This window comes from Carassius gibelio, chromosome B3 (genome assembly GCF_023724105.1).
Source record: "Carassius gibelio isolate Cgi1373 ecotype wild population from Czech Republic chromosome B3, carGib1.2-hapl.c, whole genome shotgun sequence".
NCBI classification, from domain to species: Eukaryota; Metazoa; Chordata; class Actinopteri; order Cypriniformes; family Cyprinidae; genus Carassius; species Carassius gibelio.
In genome coordinates this window covers 20,908,072-20,926,676 of record NC_068398.1, presented here as the reverse complement: position 1 = coordinate 20,926,676, position 18,605 = coordinate 20,908,072, and the positions used below count along the sequence as shown (strand labels likewise).

General features: G+C 38.3%; 2 protein-coding genes, 1 long non-coding RNA gene and 1 pseudogene across 3 annotated transcripts; 1 reads left to right on the top strand and 3 right to left on the bottom strand.

Annotated features, from left to right (window-relative positions):
• Positions 1-3,004: 3,004 nt before the first annotated feature.
• On the bottom strand, positions 3,005-5,327 carry LOC127953646 (inositol 1,4,5-trisphosphate receptor-interacting protein-like 2). Its single transcript, XM_052552889.1, has 2 exons — positions 5,167-5,327; positions 3,005-4,920 (listed from the first exon to the last, which is right to left on the bottom strand). Exon 2 carries the CDS (start codon positions 4,804-4,806, stop codon positions 3,139-3,141), a length of 1,668 nt encoding a protein of 555 aa, XP_052408849.1. The 5' UTR covers positions 4,807-4,920; positions 5,167-5,327; the 3' UTR covers positions 3,005-3,138.
• A 3,131-nt stretch (positions 5,328-8,458) lies between these two features.
• LOC127953679 (5-demethoxyubiquinone hydroxylase, mitochondrial) lies at positions 8,459-12,709 on the bottom strand. The gene is made up of 6 exons (XM_052552945.1): positions 12,511-12,709; positions 12,004-12,179; positions 11,721-11,835; positions 10,815-10,954; positions 9,392-9,460; positions 8,459-9,250 (listed from the first exon to the last, which is right to left on the bottom strand). Exons 1-6 carry the CDS (start codon positions 12,599-12,601, stop codon positions 9,173-9,175), a joined length of 669 nt encoding a protein of 222 aa, XP_052408905.1. The 5' UTR covers positions 12,602-12,709; the 3' UTR covers positions 8,459-9,172.
• Positions 12,059-14,314, top strand: LOC127953692 (uncharacterized). Its single transcript, XR_008153315.1, has 2 exons — positions 12,059-12,204; positions 13,636-14,314. It is a non-coding gene; the product is annotated as an uncharacterized LOC127953692 (long non-coding RNA).
• A 2,480-nt stretch (positions 14,315-16,794) lies between these two features.
• Positions 16,795-17,736, bottom strand: LOC127952282 (DELTA-sagatoxin-Srs1a-like; annotated as a pseudogene).
• Positions 17,737-18,605: the final 869 nt, after the last annotated feature.

The window sequence follows — 18,605 nt, the reverse complement described above, 5'->3', positions numbered from 1 at the left end:
TAACTAGTAAAGAAGCCAAAAAGTAACATGGGCAAGAAAAAAGTAAGATGTTTAAATAGAAGAGTACTGTAAATAATCCCAAGTGAAAAATAAATTCACTATAATGTATTTGAAATACATTTATTTCATGCTACCTATACCTTAAAAGAATACATTTTATATGTACTAAATAAAAATGCCCCATTATGTTTGGTATACTAAACTGGTATACTTAAAGTCTGCTAAATTGGAACAACTAATTTTGTGCTTAATGGACTTTAATTCTGCAGAAGTTGTCCAACTATTTGATTGTGCTAAAGTGGAACTAGTATAAGATCACACAATCCTCATCAAGTGACATTAAAACACATTTTAGGCTTAATTTTAAGAAATATACATTGTGCACTAGTAGCAGCCCTACTCCAAATAAAGTCGAAGTGTAATTTTTATATCAGTAAATCTCCAGCAATGTATCAGTAAATATGTAAATACATTTGAACTATACTTAGTTTGAGAAAATGTGTGAATTCAGGCGTTTTATTTGTTTCTGTTCTTGAGAATCTGTTGAAAGGCTTGTCTGATGGACTTACAGTGACCTCTGCTGTTATATTAGGCATCTTTCTGCTATATTTTATATCCACAGATATCATTTGACTTCAGAAAGCTTGGAAAATATAATGCTTTTTTGTGTCTATTTTGGAGCTGCACAGATGCAGGTATATAGCTGGATCTGTGATGAATTGCTAATATCCCTCTATTGTAAGTCATTTGAGCGTTCAGGTTGAACATGAAGCATATGAGGTAAATGATTACAGAAATGTTGGGTGAAAATCTAGGTGCAATATATACACTTCAAGTTCCAAACGACTGGGTTCATAAAGAATGTATACGGCCCACCTATATCCAACACATCTGTCACATTTGAAATCATTATTAGAGGGCCATACAGGATATAAGAGGGCTTTAAAAAAAGACATACTTTGTTTACTGTGAGATCGTTTAAAAAGCAGAATTATGATCTTTTTATTCCCTACTTGTCCCCCAAACACATACTGACCTCTTGTGGCACACACATTGCATCCAATCATGCGTCCATGACTACAGCTGCAATCTGCTTTGCCAACAAATCAAATCTTTAAGCAAATGCATAATTTAAATGATAATTAGAAAGGATGAGATGATATCCTTATATCAGAGAGCACCAATTTCAGGCCACACTATAATTTACAATGAGCCACATTGCTCTAAACATTATACTCAACTGAGAATAAACACTGTGAAAACAAGACTATACAGAAGATAATTACCTTGACTGTGTCTGAGTGCATAACAGATGTTTGGAGTTTAATATTATGAAAAATAAAACATTAAAATACAATAAAGTACATTAATTTGCACTGAGAAAAATTAAGTCATCTAAACATGGATCATTTTTATAATTTTATTTTTTTTAGAAGATATATTGTGTAGCTACCTAAACCATATTTCATTTAAATGAAGACAATCACACCACATGTTTATAGAAAAATATACGGCAAGTAAAATGATAAATTGCTGACATGACGTGCAGGATTTTGGTTCTGTTTCCATATTTTATTTACTCTGTCAAAAATAGTTTCAGGTCTTACAGTAAGCAAATATTCAACAAAACTGTGCAGTCCAAAATATAGATATTTATTTCAATTCATGTATTAAAATACATGTATAAATTATATCTACTATTTATATATTGTTTTCTCTATTATGTACATCAAGTACAATGTGCTTTACAATCAACTTACATTCACATACAGTACCAAATATACATTAAATGACATATACATTAATATACAAATACATTCAACATTAGTTACTCTGTATTTTATATCGCTTGTTTTGGACTACATTTAAGCATCTTTTTCAGAGCGTGCCCTGTTTCATTTCCTTATTTCATTTTCTGTTCTGCTTTCAGATGACAGACAAATATAAGCCTCAAAGTCTTTTGATTTGGTACCACAATCATTTCCCTCTGAAGCTGATGAAACTAACATATGTCTGACAAACGTGACCATGAACGAGAACATGTTTATGGATGAGGTATGAACAGGAAAGGGAATAACAAACTAACCCCGTGGCACTCACTACCTGCAAGAGATCAGTATAGATCTCTACTTCCTTCGTGAAAGTAAACGCAATGCAATCAGCCATTGAAACTAAAGCTACAGTATGAATAAATGACCCTGGACTGAGGTAGCGTGTCTCCATAGGGACAGACTGTAGAGGCTTGTCTCTGAGGGAGAAGATCATGTGCACGCATGTTCGGGTCACTTTAGACAAGTCAGATAAAGTGAAGAAAAAGGGCATGCCATCAGTGCCTTAAGGTAATGAACTGAGGTGAACTACAGCACCAGTTATAATTTCACTCATTGATGGAATGCTTAAGCAATACTGGAATTACTACAGCTATGAAACAACATTACTAATTTATTTGTTCACAATAAAGGATATATTTAGGACTGTAAGGCGTTTTGCAATGATCAGGCTATCAGTTTTACATTGCTTAATCAAAATGCCTCTGCAGAAGACATTTTTACAGTGTTCACACTGCAGTTCTTCCCTGCAAAACAGGATGTTCGTCTGTTTAGGCTGGCATTACTAATACTGTGTGGGTGTGGAAAAGCTTTGGTGTTTATGCTGTTTTGACAACTCACTACCCTAGAACCGTGACATCATGGTCACCCTGAGTCAACACAAGTCTCCAAGTTTGATCTCCAAACCTACGCCTGGAGAGAACTGACTGTATAAAAGAGTTACTGTTCTTTTAAAAAGCAAGTTTTAACATATCAGATTCTCTAGAAATAAATTTGCATGAGTAGAAAATCAACTTGAACTGAAATTCGAATGAGCTTGGTTTTTAAAGTACGTCCTGCAATTACAGTATAATACTGATTTGTACAGTAAAAAGACCGATTTGATTAAAAGTATTGCTGTACCTACTGAGTACTACTATTTACATTCTTGTCTTTGACTACTACCTCTGGGGGAAAAAATCCCCCACTTAAGTTCACTGAATTTTTAAAGTCAGATGCATAAAAATATTTCAGTTACTGAAAACAAGCAACTATAAGATGTAGTGACCAACATCTGTTTGTGTTCAGCAATACCATTTATAGTTAACCTTTACTCTGCATCAATATATTTGCAGCGGACACCTCTGCCAAGGCTGCTCCTCTGTGGTCGCCCGAGGCGAATTAGGCGAGGGAGGTGGTTCCAGGAGTAGGCCAGTCGGGCGGAGACCATATCGAGGGTGACGTCACTGAATTCTGCCCACAGGTTGGCGGGTACCGTCTCTTTGACCAGTTTGGGCAGAACAACAGAGTCTGGCAGAAACCCATTAACTCCTCCTAGGAGTAAATGGCAGAGAGCCCGAGACTGTAGGCTCTCCCTCAGACTGCGAAGAAGATCATCCAGCCGGTCCACAAGGTTGCACTCCTCCCAGGATTCAGGGGGTGTACTGAGCAGCAGACGAAGCCAGGCGGTCTTCAAAGCATAGGACGAGAGCACTCCTCCCCACTCAATTCCAGACTGGTGGTCTAGAGTCTCCCCACTGAGATTACGAACCTCTTTAAGGAGCTGAAGGCACTTCAGATGACAAGAGTTGGGGGGCAGTCTACCTTTTAGCCAAGCCAGCAGTCTCTGCTCCTGTCTGGGAAAATACACAGTCCATAGGTCTTCTCCTCGCTGACCCTGCCGGGATGCTACCAAGAAGGCGCCATCGCCGAGAGGAAAGGCTGGGATCAGGCGAATGCCCATGGAGATGTGGCAGCAGACGTAATCGGAGCGAGGGGTCAGGCGGAGGAGCACCTGCTGCTCCTCGCTGAGAGACAGGCTGAGGGAGCAGCGCTGCTCAAATGGGTAACGGACGGCAGCGAGGCAGCGCTGGGTGGCTGTGTAAAACCAGCGCTGGACGGAATCTGGGTTCATTCTATAGACACTTTGAGCCGTGTTCAAGTGCATGAACGTGTCCATGAAGGCCTTGTGACGGCGTGTCCACTCCGCCTTGCGAGGTGTGTTTAGCGTGCAATGCGGTGCCCCCCCTGGCTTGCCAGTGCAAACACCAGCCTCCAGTTTTAGCCCACGAGGTGCCCTCAGAGGCACAAGGATGTCAAAGCAGTCAGGGGAGCCCACCTTGTGCTCCTCATAGGAGCTGCCCATTTGAATGAAGTCACCCCGGAAGGCCAGAGAAGACTCTGGCGGGACATCGGTGCGACCCACTCTGACAAGTTCACTCACCAGCTTGGCAACATGGGCTTTGCTGTGGCCCAGCACATGTGGAGAAAGACGCACATGCCTCTCGTAGTGATCGTCCAGTAGCTCTCTCTTGGAGACTCCTGATTTTCCGTGGACCTCCGGGACTTTGTGGAAGCCCCTCCTAGCAGTACCAGGTTGAGTTGAGCAGTACTTTATGAAGAAGTAACATAAGATAAAAGCTAGGATGTACTTGAAGAGCGTGACAGCGCCGGGTCCCTGGTCAGCGCAGTCATTCCCCTGGTCCTCGGCTGCTCTGAAGATGTACTGATGCAATAGGAGCAGAGCAGTGAGGATGCAAGTGACCAGCGGCCAGAACAACCTGAGGTTGAGAGTGTAAACACTCATGCTCCTTCTCCTTGTTCTCTGCCAGTCCACTACAGCTCTATGGGAAAAGTTGGGGCTAGCCCATGTTGAACCACTCGCCCAGATGCTGAAAACAAGACCAAGCTGATGTTTTTTCCGTCCTCTCGAGTAAAAACTGCTGTGAAGTTTCCTTGCAGATGCGGCGTGTGCCGAGGGCAAGAGGATTCCTCTCATTCAGGATGTTTGAAAATCCCCCCTTTTGTCGCAAGTGAGCACTGTGTGAAACAGGAGAGCGGGCTCTCAGTGTGTGAGCTCAGAGGAAATGCCAAACTCTTGAGAGAGGAATTTCTGTTTGAAAAAAAGAGGCGTTCAAAAATCAGAGCCTGGACACACTCCTCCTCCCTCTTCTCTTAAAGAAACAGACCTCAAAATGAGAAGTGCTTACTGACAGATTGGACCCTTAACTTAGAGATTTAAATAGCATGATTACTTCTAAACACATACGTGGATTGAAAAACCACCCACATGATAAACATTTCAAATGTTAATAGTAAACGGTGCAATACTTAAAGCACTGTTCATCCAAAAACTCACCTTCATGTGGTTCCCAACGTGAATGGGTTCCTTTTTCTTTCAGTGGAGCACAAAAGGAAACTGTTTTACAATGATAGCATCACACAACTTTTGTAAAATGCTAGGAATAAATTATAGAAAATGATGTCAGAAGGGGTGTGGCCCTTATAAACAGAAGATCACTGAGAAACACTGTACACACACACACACACACACACACACACACACACAAATTATTACACAGTTCTCTGTGAAGGGAGTGTCACAGTAAGAAATTTGTATCTTTGTCGAACCGTTAATGACCCCTAACCTCAGCGTGAGCCCTCCCCCGGTCACCCAAACAATTAAGCACTGTCATCTCTCTCATTCAGTCCACAGAGTGCTTTTATACTGCTGTAAGGACATACGCCTTTTAATATTATTTTGCTTTATGGACATAAGGTTTTAGAATAGCTTATTCAAAGCCCTAATCACACTATCCCAAATACATAAAGTCCTGTGTGCAGAATTTGAATTTAAGCAAATAGACACAGTCAGTACATACTTCGAATCAGACACACTGAGGTGGCCACAAACAGAAAAAACTCCACCTCTTCTGCCATGTGCATGTTTCTACCAAGATCTTTAGTTTTTTTTTTTAAACAAACACTGGCCATGGAAGTAATGCATCAAGTAAGGACACTCATAGACACAGAACATAGCAGCACCTGGCTTAGTCACACTAACCTGTATGACCCGTCAGAGGATAAACACAGAGACAGCTCGCTAAAGATGGCTGACAGAACAGTTTAGATAACAATATAACTGATCTGTTGGGACTAAGCATGCTTTTCTGCCATGTACCTTCTTATCAAACCCCTTGTGCTATTTTGATCAGTGTGGCCTCCTCTAAAAATATCAAGCTGTCTGAAGCATACCAGCAACTAAAAAACAGCAGATAAATGCACCGATGATTTGCATTTACCATCGAGTTGAACGCAGCTCTCTGCTTTTTAAAGAATGCCTTGTGGTTAGCGTCAGAGTCCTGAGGGAAAAAAGCTCTGAGAAAAAGATTTACACAATTATATGATTCATAACACCAGTCTGTGCATAAGCTTTTGAGCACAAGACATACACTGTCAAAACTTGTTTGTAGTGAGCTATGCTAAGTGCTAATAAAGAGAGAAACACTTGCGTTTTTAAGAGGTTTACTACTTTTAATTTCTGAAATACTGGCAAAATAGTTTACAATAAAATATCAAGACAGATTTTTTTATTTGTATCTTACCCATTTAGCTCTTGGAAAAGTGTGCTATTAAGGCTCAAGGGCATGTGATCTGTTCGCAATGAGCAACTCATGCAGTGTTTCCAGATGGGTCAGCTTCCTCTGACACAACACGAGAACTACAGTTTGTGTGATAGCTTCTGCACCACATTAAGCGATGCAAATATATGGGGGAATATGTTTAGAAACAAAAACCTTCAAAAGTAGAAGAGAAAGGCAGTAGGGGCAAAAAGCAGCCTGTGGCTAGTGGGCAGTTGAAAACCTCACAAAATGTGGTCACAGTTAATGGTACACTAAAGGCTGAGGAATACTTGTAGTTACACTGGGGTTGCATCAGCCTCCTTCTCTCTGAATGTGAGCGTACAGTAGCTCTGCCTCCTAACAGAACCTGCCAAACTAAAGAGGCCTCTCAAGAACTTTTCTCCAGTACAGTCAACATAAAAGACTCTAGACAAACAGAAGCAAGGGGCCTGGAGCATCATTTGTGCATTTCTAATGGCCTGCTCTTTTCTTATCAAATCACTGTAAAACCCCTCAGATACCAGAGCTGAAGGCCAGGGTCTCAGACTCTCTGTGGACCGGCCAGGATGGCTTCATGCCCTCATAGATGAAGTCATGGGAAGCACAGGGAAATGGTTACAGCTGTTTCCCACGTTTCTGCTACACAGATTATAATACATGTTTTCATAGCCACTCGTGAGATAACTTCCCCTAATTCTTGATGTAAATGTGTCAGACAGTATATGCATATGTGTGTGTATGTATAAATATATATATATATATATATATATATATATGTGTGTGTGTGTGTGTGTGTATGCATATGTATATGTATACTAAGATAACAAATGAGCATGTTTAGCATATTATATAATATGAATGTGGTCTCTTCTTTGTGACCCAAAATACTTCAGCGGTTGAGTCCAGACCGCCCTGTTGTGTTGGTGGCTGCACAGTACCTTTTACTTAACCTTTTAACTGTCAACCCCATTTTTGAACATACACGTGAAAGTACACTATTCACACTTAAATTGTTATAATTCATAAACGCTTTTGAATACAGACCAAAGGTTGGTCTCTTTTTAAAGAAGACAATCAGCAGATTATTGCAGTAGTGAAATCATTTAAAAAAATGAAAGCATAAAAAAGTTATAGAAGTTTAAATTTACTGTAAATACATTTATTATTTTATTTTTATTATATTTTATATAAAATAAATATTTTATAAAATATGTTTTAATCCAAAATTGCTATAAAATTAAAGCCATATGTGTAAATAAGTTGTGTTCCAAATTTGAAGTTGATATATAAAAAAAATGTAGGTTCATATGCAATTTTGTTTAGGCGTTATACCACAAAAAACCACCGGGGGCCATTGAAACTCCATTGAAATTTTTGGATGCATTTGTTTGTCACAAATGTATCAATTTCTCTCTCAATATTATGTCTATGACAAAATAACCACCAAATATGGAATCTTGAGACTCAGACCTTTCCAACGATATGTATTTTGTCAAGATTATGAAAAGTTTTGATTCTAAAAGACCGTAATATATTTGGAATATGACCCCTCCCACTAAGGGGGAGGACCACGCTAAAAGATTTTAAAGTACAATTTCCATGGTAACGCAGTGTCCGATTTCAAAATGGTTTTCATAAGATGAATTTGGAGTATATAAGCTTTCAAATGATATATAATTTATGATGATTACTAACAACATGTGATAGGGAAAAAGGAAGCGGAATAGATTTTTTGTAACAAAGGTCAGAACTCCAGTTATGATGTATATGTTTTGAGGTGCACTCTTTTTATAAATTAATCTTTTACTGTTCCTTCATAATTTTTAACAACAAAACGTGGTCAAATATCTATTTAGGAGTCTTAGACCTTTCCAACGATATATAGTTTGTCATGATTAGATTAGGATATAATTGTAATATATTGAAGTAAATTTAGGCGTCCCGTATACGGGACGGTGACATTTAACAGGTTAACAGACAAAAACTGCCCTCTTGTGTTCACACACATGACTTTAATAGCAACACAACTGTGGTTGATAAAAAGTTTATTTTATTTTTCTTGAGTATACCATACAGCAGTGATCTCAAACTCAATTCCTGGAGGGCCACAGCTCTGCAGAGTTTAGCTCCAACCAGCTCCAAATCACACCTGCTTGGAAGTTTCTAGTAATCCTGAAGACCTTGATTAGCTGGATCAGGTGTGTTTGATTAGGGTTGGAGCAAAACTGTGCAGAGCTGTGGCCCTCCAGGAATTGAGTTTGAGACCAATGCCATACAGAATGAGACAAAAACTTATGCCATGTATAAAATCGCAATAAATAGATTTTAAATATATTTTTACTGCTGTGAGGAACACGTCATTATAAATGAAATATGTAATTTCTGCAACACTAGTGCCACTACATTGAAACTGTAAAAAAAAAAAAAAAAAAAAAAAAAAAAAAAAAAAATTAAACAGGCTTAAATATTCCCCCTACTGGTCACACAAAGAAATAGTTCCAGGCTAAAGATTGGCTGAGTCTGTATTACTGTGTTGGGCTGGATGGGATGCTCAAACAAACAGAGCAAAGTTTTGATAGAACCACAGTGTTTACACATTTCAGAAAAATTTGCCCAAAAAGGCTTGCTTATAGTTGTATCTGCAAATTAAGCTGGGAAATATTTTAACACTTCAAAGACAGAAAAAGTAGCATCCATATTTACAAGATATCAGGTTAACTCTTTTAAATGCTCTGAAAATACTTAGAGACGTTCAGAGATGTAGATTGCAGCTTTGCAGCCCACCTGTATGATGGCTTTCATCAGCTGATATCCAGGCACCTGCAATAAAGATGCATCACCTGTCAGTAAAACAGAAAACGGTAGAGCACAAACATCTCTGTATTTACATTATTACTGTTATTGAGGATCTTAATATTGTAGTTCATGAAAGACATTGTCATGAAAATAATTCAGATTTACTGATTCAGCATCATGCTCCAGTCCAGTGTCATGATGCTCCAATTCATCGTCCCGAAATTCTTTAATCAGCTGACAGAAAAAAAAAAAGAATAATAATAATGAGTAATAGTTTATGCATCTGCATCATCATCAATATATTTTTTTTCAGTGTGGTTTCGAGACTGAGTTCATGCTTATATTTAACATTTTAATTTAAAATTACATCACACTTTTTAAAAATTACATCATAATTTAATTTTTTTTTTTTTATTAGTACTTGCAGTATATTTGTGACATTAAAGAAGCAAATCTTCTAATACTTAAAGGGGGGGTGAAATGCTATTTCATGCATACTGAGTTTTTTACACTGTTAAAGAGTTGGATTCCCATGCTAAACATGGACAAAGTTTCAAAAATTAAGTTGTACGTTTGAAGGAGTATTTCTGTTCCAAAAATACTCCTTCCGGTTTGTCACAAGTGTCGGAAAGTTTTTTTCGAGTATGGCTCTGTGTGACGTTAGATGGAGCGTAATTTCCTTATATGGGTCCTGAGGGCACGTCTGCCTGAAGAGCGCACGCTCCCGTATAGCAGAGCAGAGAGAGGCTGTGCACAGACAATCACTGATCAGAGCGAGAGCGTCGCGAAATGTCATAAAAGGAGTGTGTTTTTGGTTGCCAGGGCAAGACAACCCTGCACAGATTACCAAAAAAGAAACAGCATTAAGGGACCAGTGGATGGAGTTTATTTTTACAGAACATCAACGGAGTTGTGCAAGTGTTTTTGTTTGTTCCCTGCATTTCAATGCTTGTTTTACAAACAAGGCCCAGTTTGACTCCGGATTTGCTTATCGTTTATTTCTTAAGGATGATGCAATCCCAACGAAAAAGGGTCACGATCGTGTGTTGGAACCGCAGGCGGTGAGTAAAACTGCTTCAAATATCTCTGCCTCATTGTTAGTGCGTCTCCTCCCATCGGAGACCCGGGTTCGAGCCCCGCTCGGAGCGAGTCGTTGCTGCTGCTGCTCTCGTTCAGTTTCAGCCTAGGGATCTGATTCTGGATCATAAATAAACGGCTGAATCTGACTGTTAGCCATGGTTTATTTTGGATGATGGTTTTGTCCTCACGATAATGTCACCGCTTCCAAACGCTCTCAACGCAAAAGCTTACTGGCGCTTGTGATTCTTTAGCTCCGCCCACACGTCACGCCTCCAGCCGGTCGTGTTTTTCCGGGGAAAATCGGTACAGACTATCTTTCTCTTATGCATATAATAAAACTAAAGACTTTTTGGAGTTATGAAGGATGCAGTACTACTCTATATGTACTCAAGATTAACAGGAGATTGAGTGAAAACGAGCATTTCACCCCCCCTTTAAAGTTTCATAATAATTCTACAGTTTCTTTGCGTGTGATGTTTGAAGTCCACCATGTAAGGCTTGTAGACACCTGCAGCAGCTCAGTGTACTTCTCAGGATCTTTCTCCATTAGAGTTCTGATCTGACTGTTGTAGTGCTCTGAGATACTCTCCTCTACAGCCACAGTGCAGGCCATCGCCCCTTCCTTTCCCAAGAGAGCAGAGCCAGCGCCTGTACAAAAAACAGATGTTTGACACACCAGACATTTTCCATGACTTTTCCAGTTGTCTGTAATTTTTATTCACAAAATGAAGAAGAATTTGTAAAAATCAATGCATAGACACTCCACCTAAAGGAGCAATTTCAGTTGAGCATTTTATTAAAGGAATAGTAAAGGATTAGAAACCCTTTTTGATAAATTTAGCAATATATAACTTGCTCACTAATGGATCCTTTGCAGTGATTGGGTGCTGTAAGAGTGAGAGTCCAAAAAGCTGATAAAATTTCTTAAAATCGGTTCAGATTAAAAACAAACAAACATCTTTCTCAAGGGTGAATACATTTTGTTTAGGGTGAACTACTCCTTTAATTTCTATACATTTGCCATTCTTTAAAATGAGTCTTTCATTCAATTCATTCAGGAATGAGGTAAACGGCTCTCTCATTTGAATGAACCTTTGAATCATTGATTCATCCGATTCATTCAAACGCTGATTCATTTGAAATCAGCATTATTTCAGAAACGAATGTTCAAATGAAATGTTCAACAATGAAATGAAATGTTAAACTGTGGCTTTATAGGTAATATTTTTGTTGGCTAAACGGAGCAAAAACAGACAATATTGTGTTTAAAAAAGAACACATTATTAACATATTTAATGTACTGTTGTGTAAAATCACATTTGTTCTTGTGGTATTCGGATATAAATAAATAATATATATATATATATATATATATAAGGAAATATTGTAGAAATAATGTAAAGGTCACCCTTACCAAGAGCAAATCCTGCTATGTTCCAGAGTGGAAGCAGGAGGGTAGGACGCACTCTGTTCTCAGCCAGTATCTCATTAAACTTTTTCAGGTGCTGCTTCTCTTGATCCCACATTTCCTTAATTAACATATATCATCACATTCAATGCTTTAGTTCCATATAACACCAGACCTCACTGAATGCTGTTCTTTCTAAACAAACTAATATAACAACCCTCCCAAACGTGATGTAGGGAAATGGTAATCTTTGTGTGATAACTGCCAGCATTGGTTAATGGACTGATACCTGAATGAGTGGACTGATTTGTGTACGGCCAAGAACAGCCATCTGACCCGCATAGATTCGGTTGGCACCATATTCTCCTGCATGGTCCACTCTCATCATCCTGTGAAGCATGGCTTTTTCTTCTTCATCATTGGTGGGAGGCAACACAACATATCCCCTTACACTGGACACAACAGCTGAGAGTCACACAAACATGCAATGGTAAGTGAGGACCATAGAAAGAACATTACAGGTGTGTTCACATACAGAAGTTCTGAGCTCTAATATATATAATACATATACAAGAAATGACATTATAAAAAATAAACATAACACATTTGCCAAATATCGCATAATTTGGCATACATAAATATATCATACATTGAAAACATGTAAGTTCTTTTTGCTCTGCATTTCAAATAGACTTTCTGAAAAACTACGGGTTTGTGAGTGTCATTTTTTTATAAAAAAGAAATGTAATGCAAAGTGTAGTCATAAGGGCAGTTATGAAACTGCATCTTTACTTACATTTGTGATTTGTACAAAGTTGACACGCTCTCGGTAATAATGACTGTTTAGAATCACGAAGCATAAGCTGAGGTCTGACAAACCTGTGCATGTTTGCGATTGTTTTTGATAACGGAATAATCGATGAATGTTATTGAAAGGCTCTAGGTGGGCGCGGTGTCGCACGCGTAAGCGTTTACTAGTCGGCGCTTGAATATTACGTCAACGACTGGGGCTATGAGAAACTTTACCTTCGCGCTTAGGTAAGATATTTAATTCACTAATGTCCCACCAAATGTAAAATAAAACTGAAGTGATATGTGAAATAAATGTATTAAAGAACTGAATTTATTTACTCAATCGTTTTAACATGTTTCCTGCTATAGTGCAAAAAAGTCACTAGTTAAAACGACTAAATTCACTATGCCGAATAATACAGGTAAATGTCAATTATTTAATTTCTTGTGAGGTTTTAGCCACTGTGTACGTGCCCAAACTTTGTTTGTAGGCTAATGCTTAACCAACCAACCAACCAACTTTTTTTTTTTTTTTTTTTTTTTGGTCAAAGCTAATAATCTTTTGATAATTACTTATTAATACTTATTATTAATAATTTAATAATAGTATTAGTAGGCCTCTCTGCATTCAACATTTATTTATTTATTGGACAGTGTTCCATAATGTTGTTTACCTTAATGTTCACAACAGTTTAATGTTTTTTTTTTAAAAACATTTAAAACATTTTAAAAGGCACATTTGGTTGCTTTAAAAGTGACATATTCTACATGTATTCAAAGTTCATGTGTGGTTCAAGCTCTAAATAAATACTGATAAAAATTCAAAAGATAAAACAAGATGCGTTTTAAGCAGGTGAGCGTGATTTCAGCAAGTACAACATGTTCCTGGACCAACATCCTTGTTGATCCTGGAACAATATACCAATCAAGCAATGAGTCGAGGGATACGTTTTCAAGAAATGTCAGTTTTAGATGGTTCTAGGTTTAGAGGCAGGGATTGGGTTTAAGTCTATATTTTTGGACAGTAATGTTGATCCAGGATTTATTTTGCTGTACTGTACATCACACATATATCTGGAACATGGTAGATGGTACTCTGCTGGATTTGTTGATATTCTTGTTTGTGTAGGAGATGCTGTCATTTCTGGACACAGTGGAGTGGGCGTCTGCTGGTGGGTGTTGACACAGAACCTACAGCGTGTCTGAATGCTGCTATCGCTGAGATCAGAGAACAGTATGAAGGCCTGGTGAAAAACTGAAGCACGGATAAAATATGGGGTTAATAATTTTAGAAGCAAACACACACACATCGAGTCGTTTCTGTTGTTTTTCACTCTTCCCTTTTGTCAGTAACAGATAGTTGAATTTTAAACGGAAAGCTTTTTTGTCCATTTTATTTATATGAAATTTAGTCTTATACATGACTCTTAACAGCTCATAGCATCCTAATATATTGCATGAGTCACTTTACCTCATGCCTCCACACAGTGGCACTCTCACACAGCAAATCTTATTCCGCTGACTCCACGAAGGAGCACGGGGCCTATAGCAAATAACAAATAGCAGCAGTAAACTCCATTTAATTGTGATTTACCAATCAATTTTCAGGATCGAAATGAAAACTATTTTTCCTCGTGGAAGTTTCTAGAAAATGTTTAAGAAAAGTGTTCACAATACATGTAAAGATAATTACTTGGGATCACAGCTGTCATGTACATGTATGGACATTACAAAGACTTTTTAAAGAATGTGTTTAACCATTTTTGAGGTTAGATTCCCTGGCAATGTAATAAAATGTGTGTTTTGAATGCATTGTAAAGGCTTGTTCATGGGATGATGACCATGATGACTATAAAGTTTTAATAATCATTCTCATTTTGTGAGAACAGGGAAGTGCAAACCACAGCTGTAATAAAAGTGGCACAGAGGAACGATATTAATGGAACCCTTTTCGGAACATCCAAAATCTGCCTTTAAAGAGCTTAGGCATTTAAGTGTCAGATTACATAGCAATTAAAGATGGTTTTGAGCAAGGTGACTTCTTGGACTTCTCACTGTGATCCAGAGTTGGGGTACTCAGTGTCGGACTGAAAAAAGTCATCTGTTTATGTAACTTGCATTACTTGTAATGTGTTACCCCCAACACTGGACGCTACTATGATCTTGAATTCACATCACTGCACCCTCTGCAGTTGAACTTGGACACTATCAGTTCATTACTGATCTTGTGCACTGTTCTATATAAGTGAAAATCCTCAGATGAACTCATGCCGATCCCTCACTTTAGGACAACCTTTGCCCAATTCCCTCCTCAGATGTCTCTGGGGTTTACTTTATGTGTGTCATTTCACAAATTACCACTTCTCCTTGTGAGAGCTCTAGTGAATAAACATCTTGTCCTCCAAATGGAAATCAAAAATAGAAATGGGAAAAAAAAATTTTTTTTCAGGATTTAGGTTCACAGAAAAACAGAATCTCACACTTTTAAGAGCCTTCCAAAAGTATATTCAGTAATATAATGGAATATGTCCAATTCATGTGTTGCTTGTTTTTGTCCGTATTTTCTGAGAATTGATTTTTGAATGGCTGTCAATAAAAAATACCTACCCTCCTGCTTCCACTCTGGAACATAGCAGGATTTGCTCTTGGTAAAGGTGAATACTTTTTGGCATCTATTTACTGGCGTGATGACATCTACCAGCAGATATTCGTTTGAAGATAACCAGCCAAAACTTGACTCCTTGGCTCAGACAAAAACAGCTATGTTTGCACAGAACAGTAGCATTTAGACTTTTTGCGGAAAACTTGAACTCTGTGAATAGCTTACTTTGTTCTAGCTCAGTTTAAATATGCTAAAACATATTTTAAGATTGTACACCTTTAAGAACAGGTGCATATTGATTTGACATGTTTGCCATTTCCCAGTGGCGTGCACGGACATGCATGCACACGCTCAAATGCACAAATACACTACTGTTTAAGCAAAATGGGGAATATTTCCCTCGCAGTGCAAAATAAATTCACTAGGGAAAAGAAAAGAATACTGCTTCAAGCTCAAGTGTGAGGGAAATCCACATACCCACTGTAGCGTCAGAAAAGCACTTGCCATCTGTTTACAGCAGTTCTCCACCACCCTATTACATTGTGCAGTAATGCTCCAGGGATATGTGTTAAAGAGCTGACATTTAGCCTGTATTATGTATGGCTTTCCATGCAAATGTCAAAGCACATATAGAAAGAAACCTTTGATTATTGCTCTTATTTGGTGATAGTGGGGCTGTAGTATTAAGAAGGGATTGAGAAGCAATTTACTCCATTGAATTAAGATTTTAGAACAGATTTGTTTTTATTTTTGATGTTGGTAATAGTGCTGCAGTCTTCTGATGCGTGCTCTCTATAACTTCTGGTTTGTGTTAAATCAATATCAGACCCATCCGGATTTGGGCAAGTAGTAATAGTTGCTTGCAAGACCTTTAATTTTCCAATTACAGCTCCATTTCTTCCTGATAAATTAGCATTGATGTTTCTGATTGGGAATTGTGAGTATTGAGTAAGCTGGAGAGACATTATTCAGTGCCTGCTGAAGGAGTTATTCAGGACAAGAGGAGTTTAAAGATGTAAAATGTGCTCTGCCAGTTCTTTGATGCTGTGATTCATTCTTTATATCTCCGTCTCTGTCTTTCGGTTCCCATGGTTCAGCTGCCCTCTTCAGGCATTAAGAATTTTCAAAAACATATTGCAAAATATTTACACAGGACCCTTTCCAGCTTATGGCAAACAGCCTCGGCTCTCATTTGAGATTTTAAAAACACCAATACATACAGCATCAAGCCTTCGAGGCTCAGTAAAAAGGCAAAGGAATTACTACGAAATTGCAGATAAATATTTATTTGAAAATACCTCAGCGGTGGCAGTCAGTACAGACAGTGCGTTTTGTTCACAGGGATCACTGCCCTGATGAGGGAGCAAAAAAAAAAAAAAAGAAATTTCAACAAGAAGATGGTTCGACTGAATAGCTGCCTGATTTGAGAGCGGATTTAGTCTGCAGGAAGCATAAGCAGACTGTAAACACACATCTGAGGCGTTTTTCTGACAGAGAAAGCAAACAGTTTAAAGTGTGGGACATTAGAGAGGTATTAGATCCAGTTTAAACACTCTCAGATCGTTTTACAGAGTCACCCTAAAGAGCTGGCTAAAGAAACCGTCATTCATTACACTGGTAAATGTATAAGCAAACATTTTTGATACAGGTGATAACATATAAGGGCATGTAAAAAAAGTTGCTATATTATTTTGATTTGGTAAAATGGCAGACTGGTTTATTTGTTCTCAAAGGAGACAGCAGCTTGTCCCACACCTCCAGTTTTATGATAGCCCCCCCTAAAGGACACATGGTGGCCCTTATGTCCAGAGATTTTCCCTCAAAGTTAAAGCCTGACCTATTGGCCTCCTCCCTCACAAAGCCCTGTGGGTTGTTTTGATAGTACATTTCTTAATAAAGGGTCTGGTCACACTCCTTTTCTTTTGGGTAGATGCCTACTGCAAACCAATTCTTATACAGATTGTAGTCCCAGGGGACAGAAAACATGACGGCCAGGGTCTCGATGTAGTCATTTCTGCTTCGCTCGAACAGGTGACCTCAGCGCTGGTCTTGGTGAAGGTGTATAGTCCGGTCTTGAGCGGGCGCACTGTGGGCTGAGGTGGATTGAAGGTTTCACCACTCTCAAGATAGACCCTGTGAACAGACACAAACATGCACACATTTATTGCTACACAAAATGCACATTTAAATGGATAGTTCACCCCCCCGAATTCAAATTCTGTTGTCGTTTTTTGACCATAATGTTACACATATAGAGACAAAGTTTTAGTTTTGAGTGCTTGGTTTAACATTATTTTTTGCTTCTGGTTGAAGTCCCACTTTGGGTTGAAGAGGCAGTAGTCATTTGTCAGGTTGGTGATCTCTATTGTGATCTCTCTATTTAAACTGCTGTGTTGAATTAATGTGTTAAAATCAGGTTTTATTACGGAAAACTATTTTGGTCTGTGTATGTGCATACACTTAAATATAAAGCATATGCATTAGATTAAAGTTCACATAACCCTTCTCAAGTTCATTTCTGCCTCTCTCTTATTACCTTTGTCAATGTTAAATAGCAAATAAACAGGTTACAGTAATTACACACAGAGACCCCACTTCATAACCCATTGGGCCTGTAGCGATCTTCATTTTTATAATGCACTGATTTTAAAAGAAGCAAACAGTGTGAAATAGAGTTGCTCAAGTGTCCATAACTGAATAAACTGTCTTGCTAAGTTGTAATTTTAATATGGAAATTAGCATTTAGTTTTGATTATTAAGTTATTATTATTTCATCCCAAGGAGAATGAAGTCTTACCTTTGTGGCACTCTGGAGTGTGTGTGTGTGTGTGTTACTCAGTAAACAGTGCATTCTGAAAGAGTCACTGCGTTTTTACTCTGTCCCTTTCCCAGTCTTCATCATCAGCAACAAGAACAGTACATACCCACCTGCGAAAAAAAAGCATGCTTGCTCAAATTTAGTGTACACCCTCATTACACAAACAGGGAGACACACTCTCACACGCACATCAGCTCAAGAGGCGTCAGTGACATGCTTGGAACAGTTCCACACCCAAAACTGGTCGTTAGATTTGTTAGACCAAGTGAAGTTGCAAGTAAAGATCTGTCCAGGAAATGACTACAATTTGAAGGGGTTCTCCAAGCTCAGATTCAAACGTGTAGGTATGATAGCATTTACAGGGATACATTTTAGGTGAGGTTTCCTGATAATTAGTAATAATTAGTCTTTATACTGTTCAGTACACTAATAATAGTGACTGTTTGAATTGGAATGTTTGTTCTGTTACGTGTTTTGAATAATGAGCCTAGAAATGTGCTCATTTCATTTCCTTTTTAAAAAAATAATACTTTCACATTGTCACAGAATGTAGTTTTAAGAGTTTTAGGTGAGAATGTAATTTTTTAGAAGAAGGAAAGACATCAGCAACGATCTTAGAGAAGCAAATGTTGCTGCCATCAGTCTGGGAAGAGTAATACAGTCATTTGCAAACAAATTG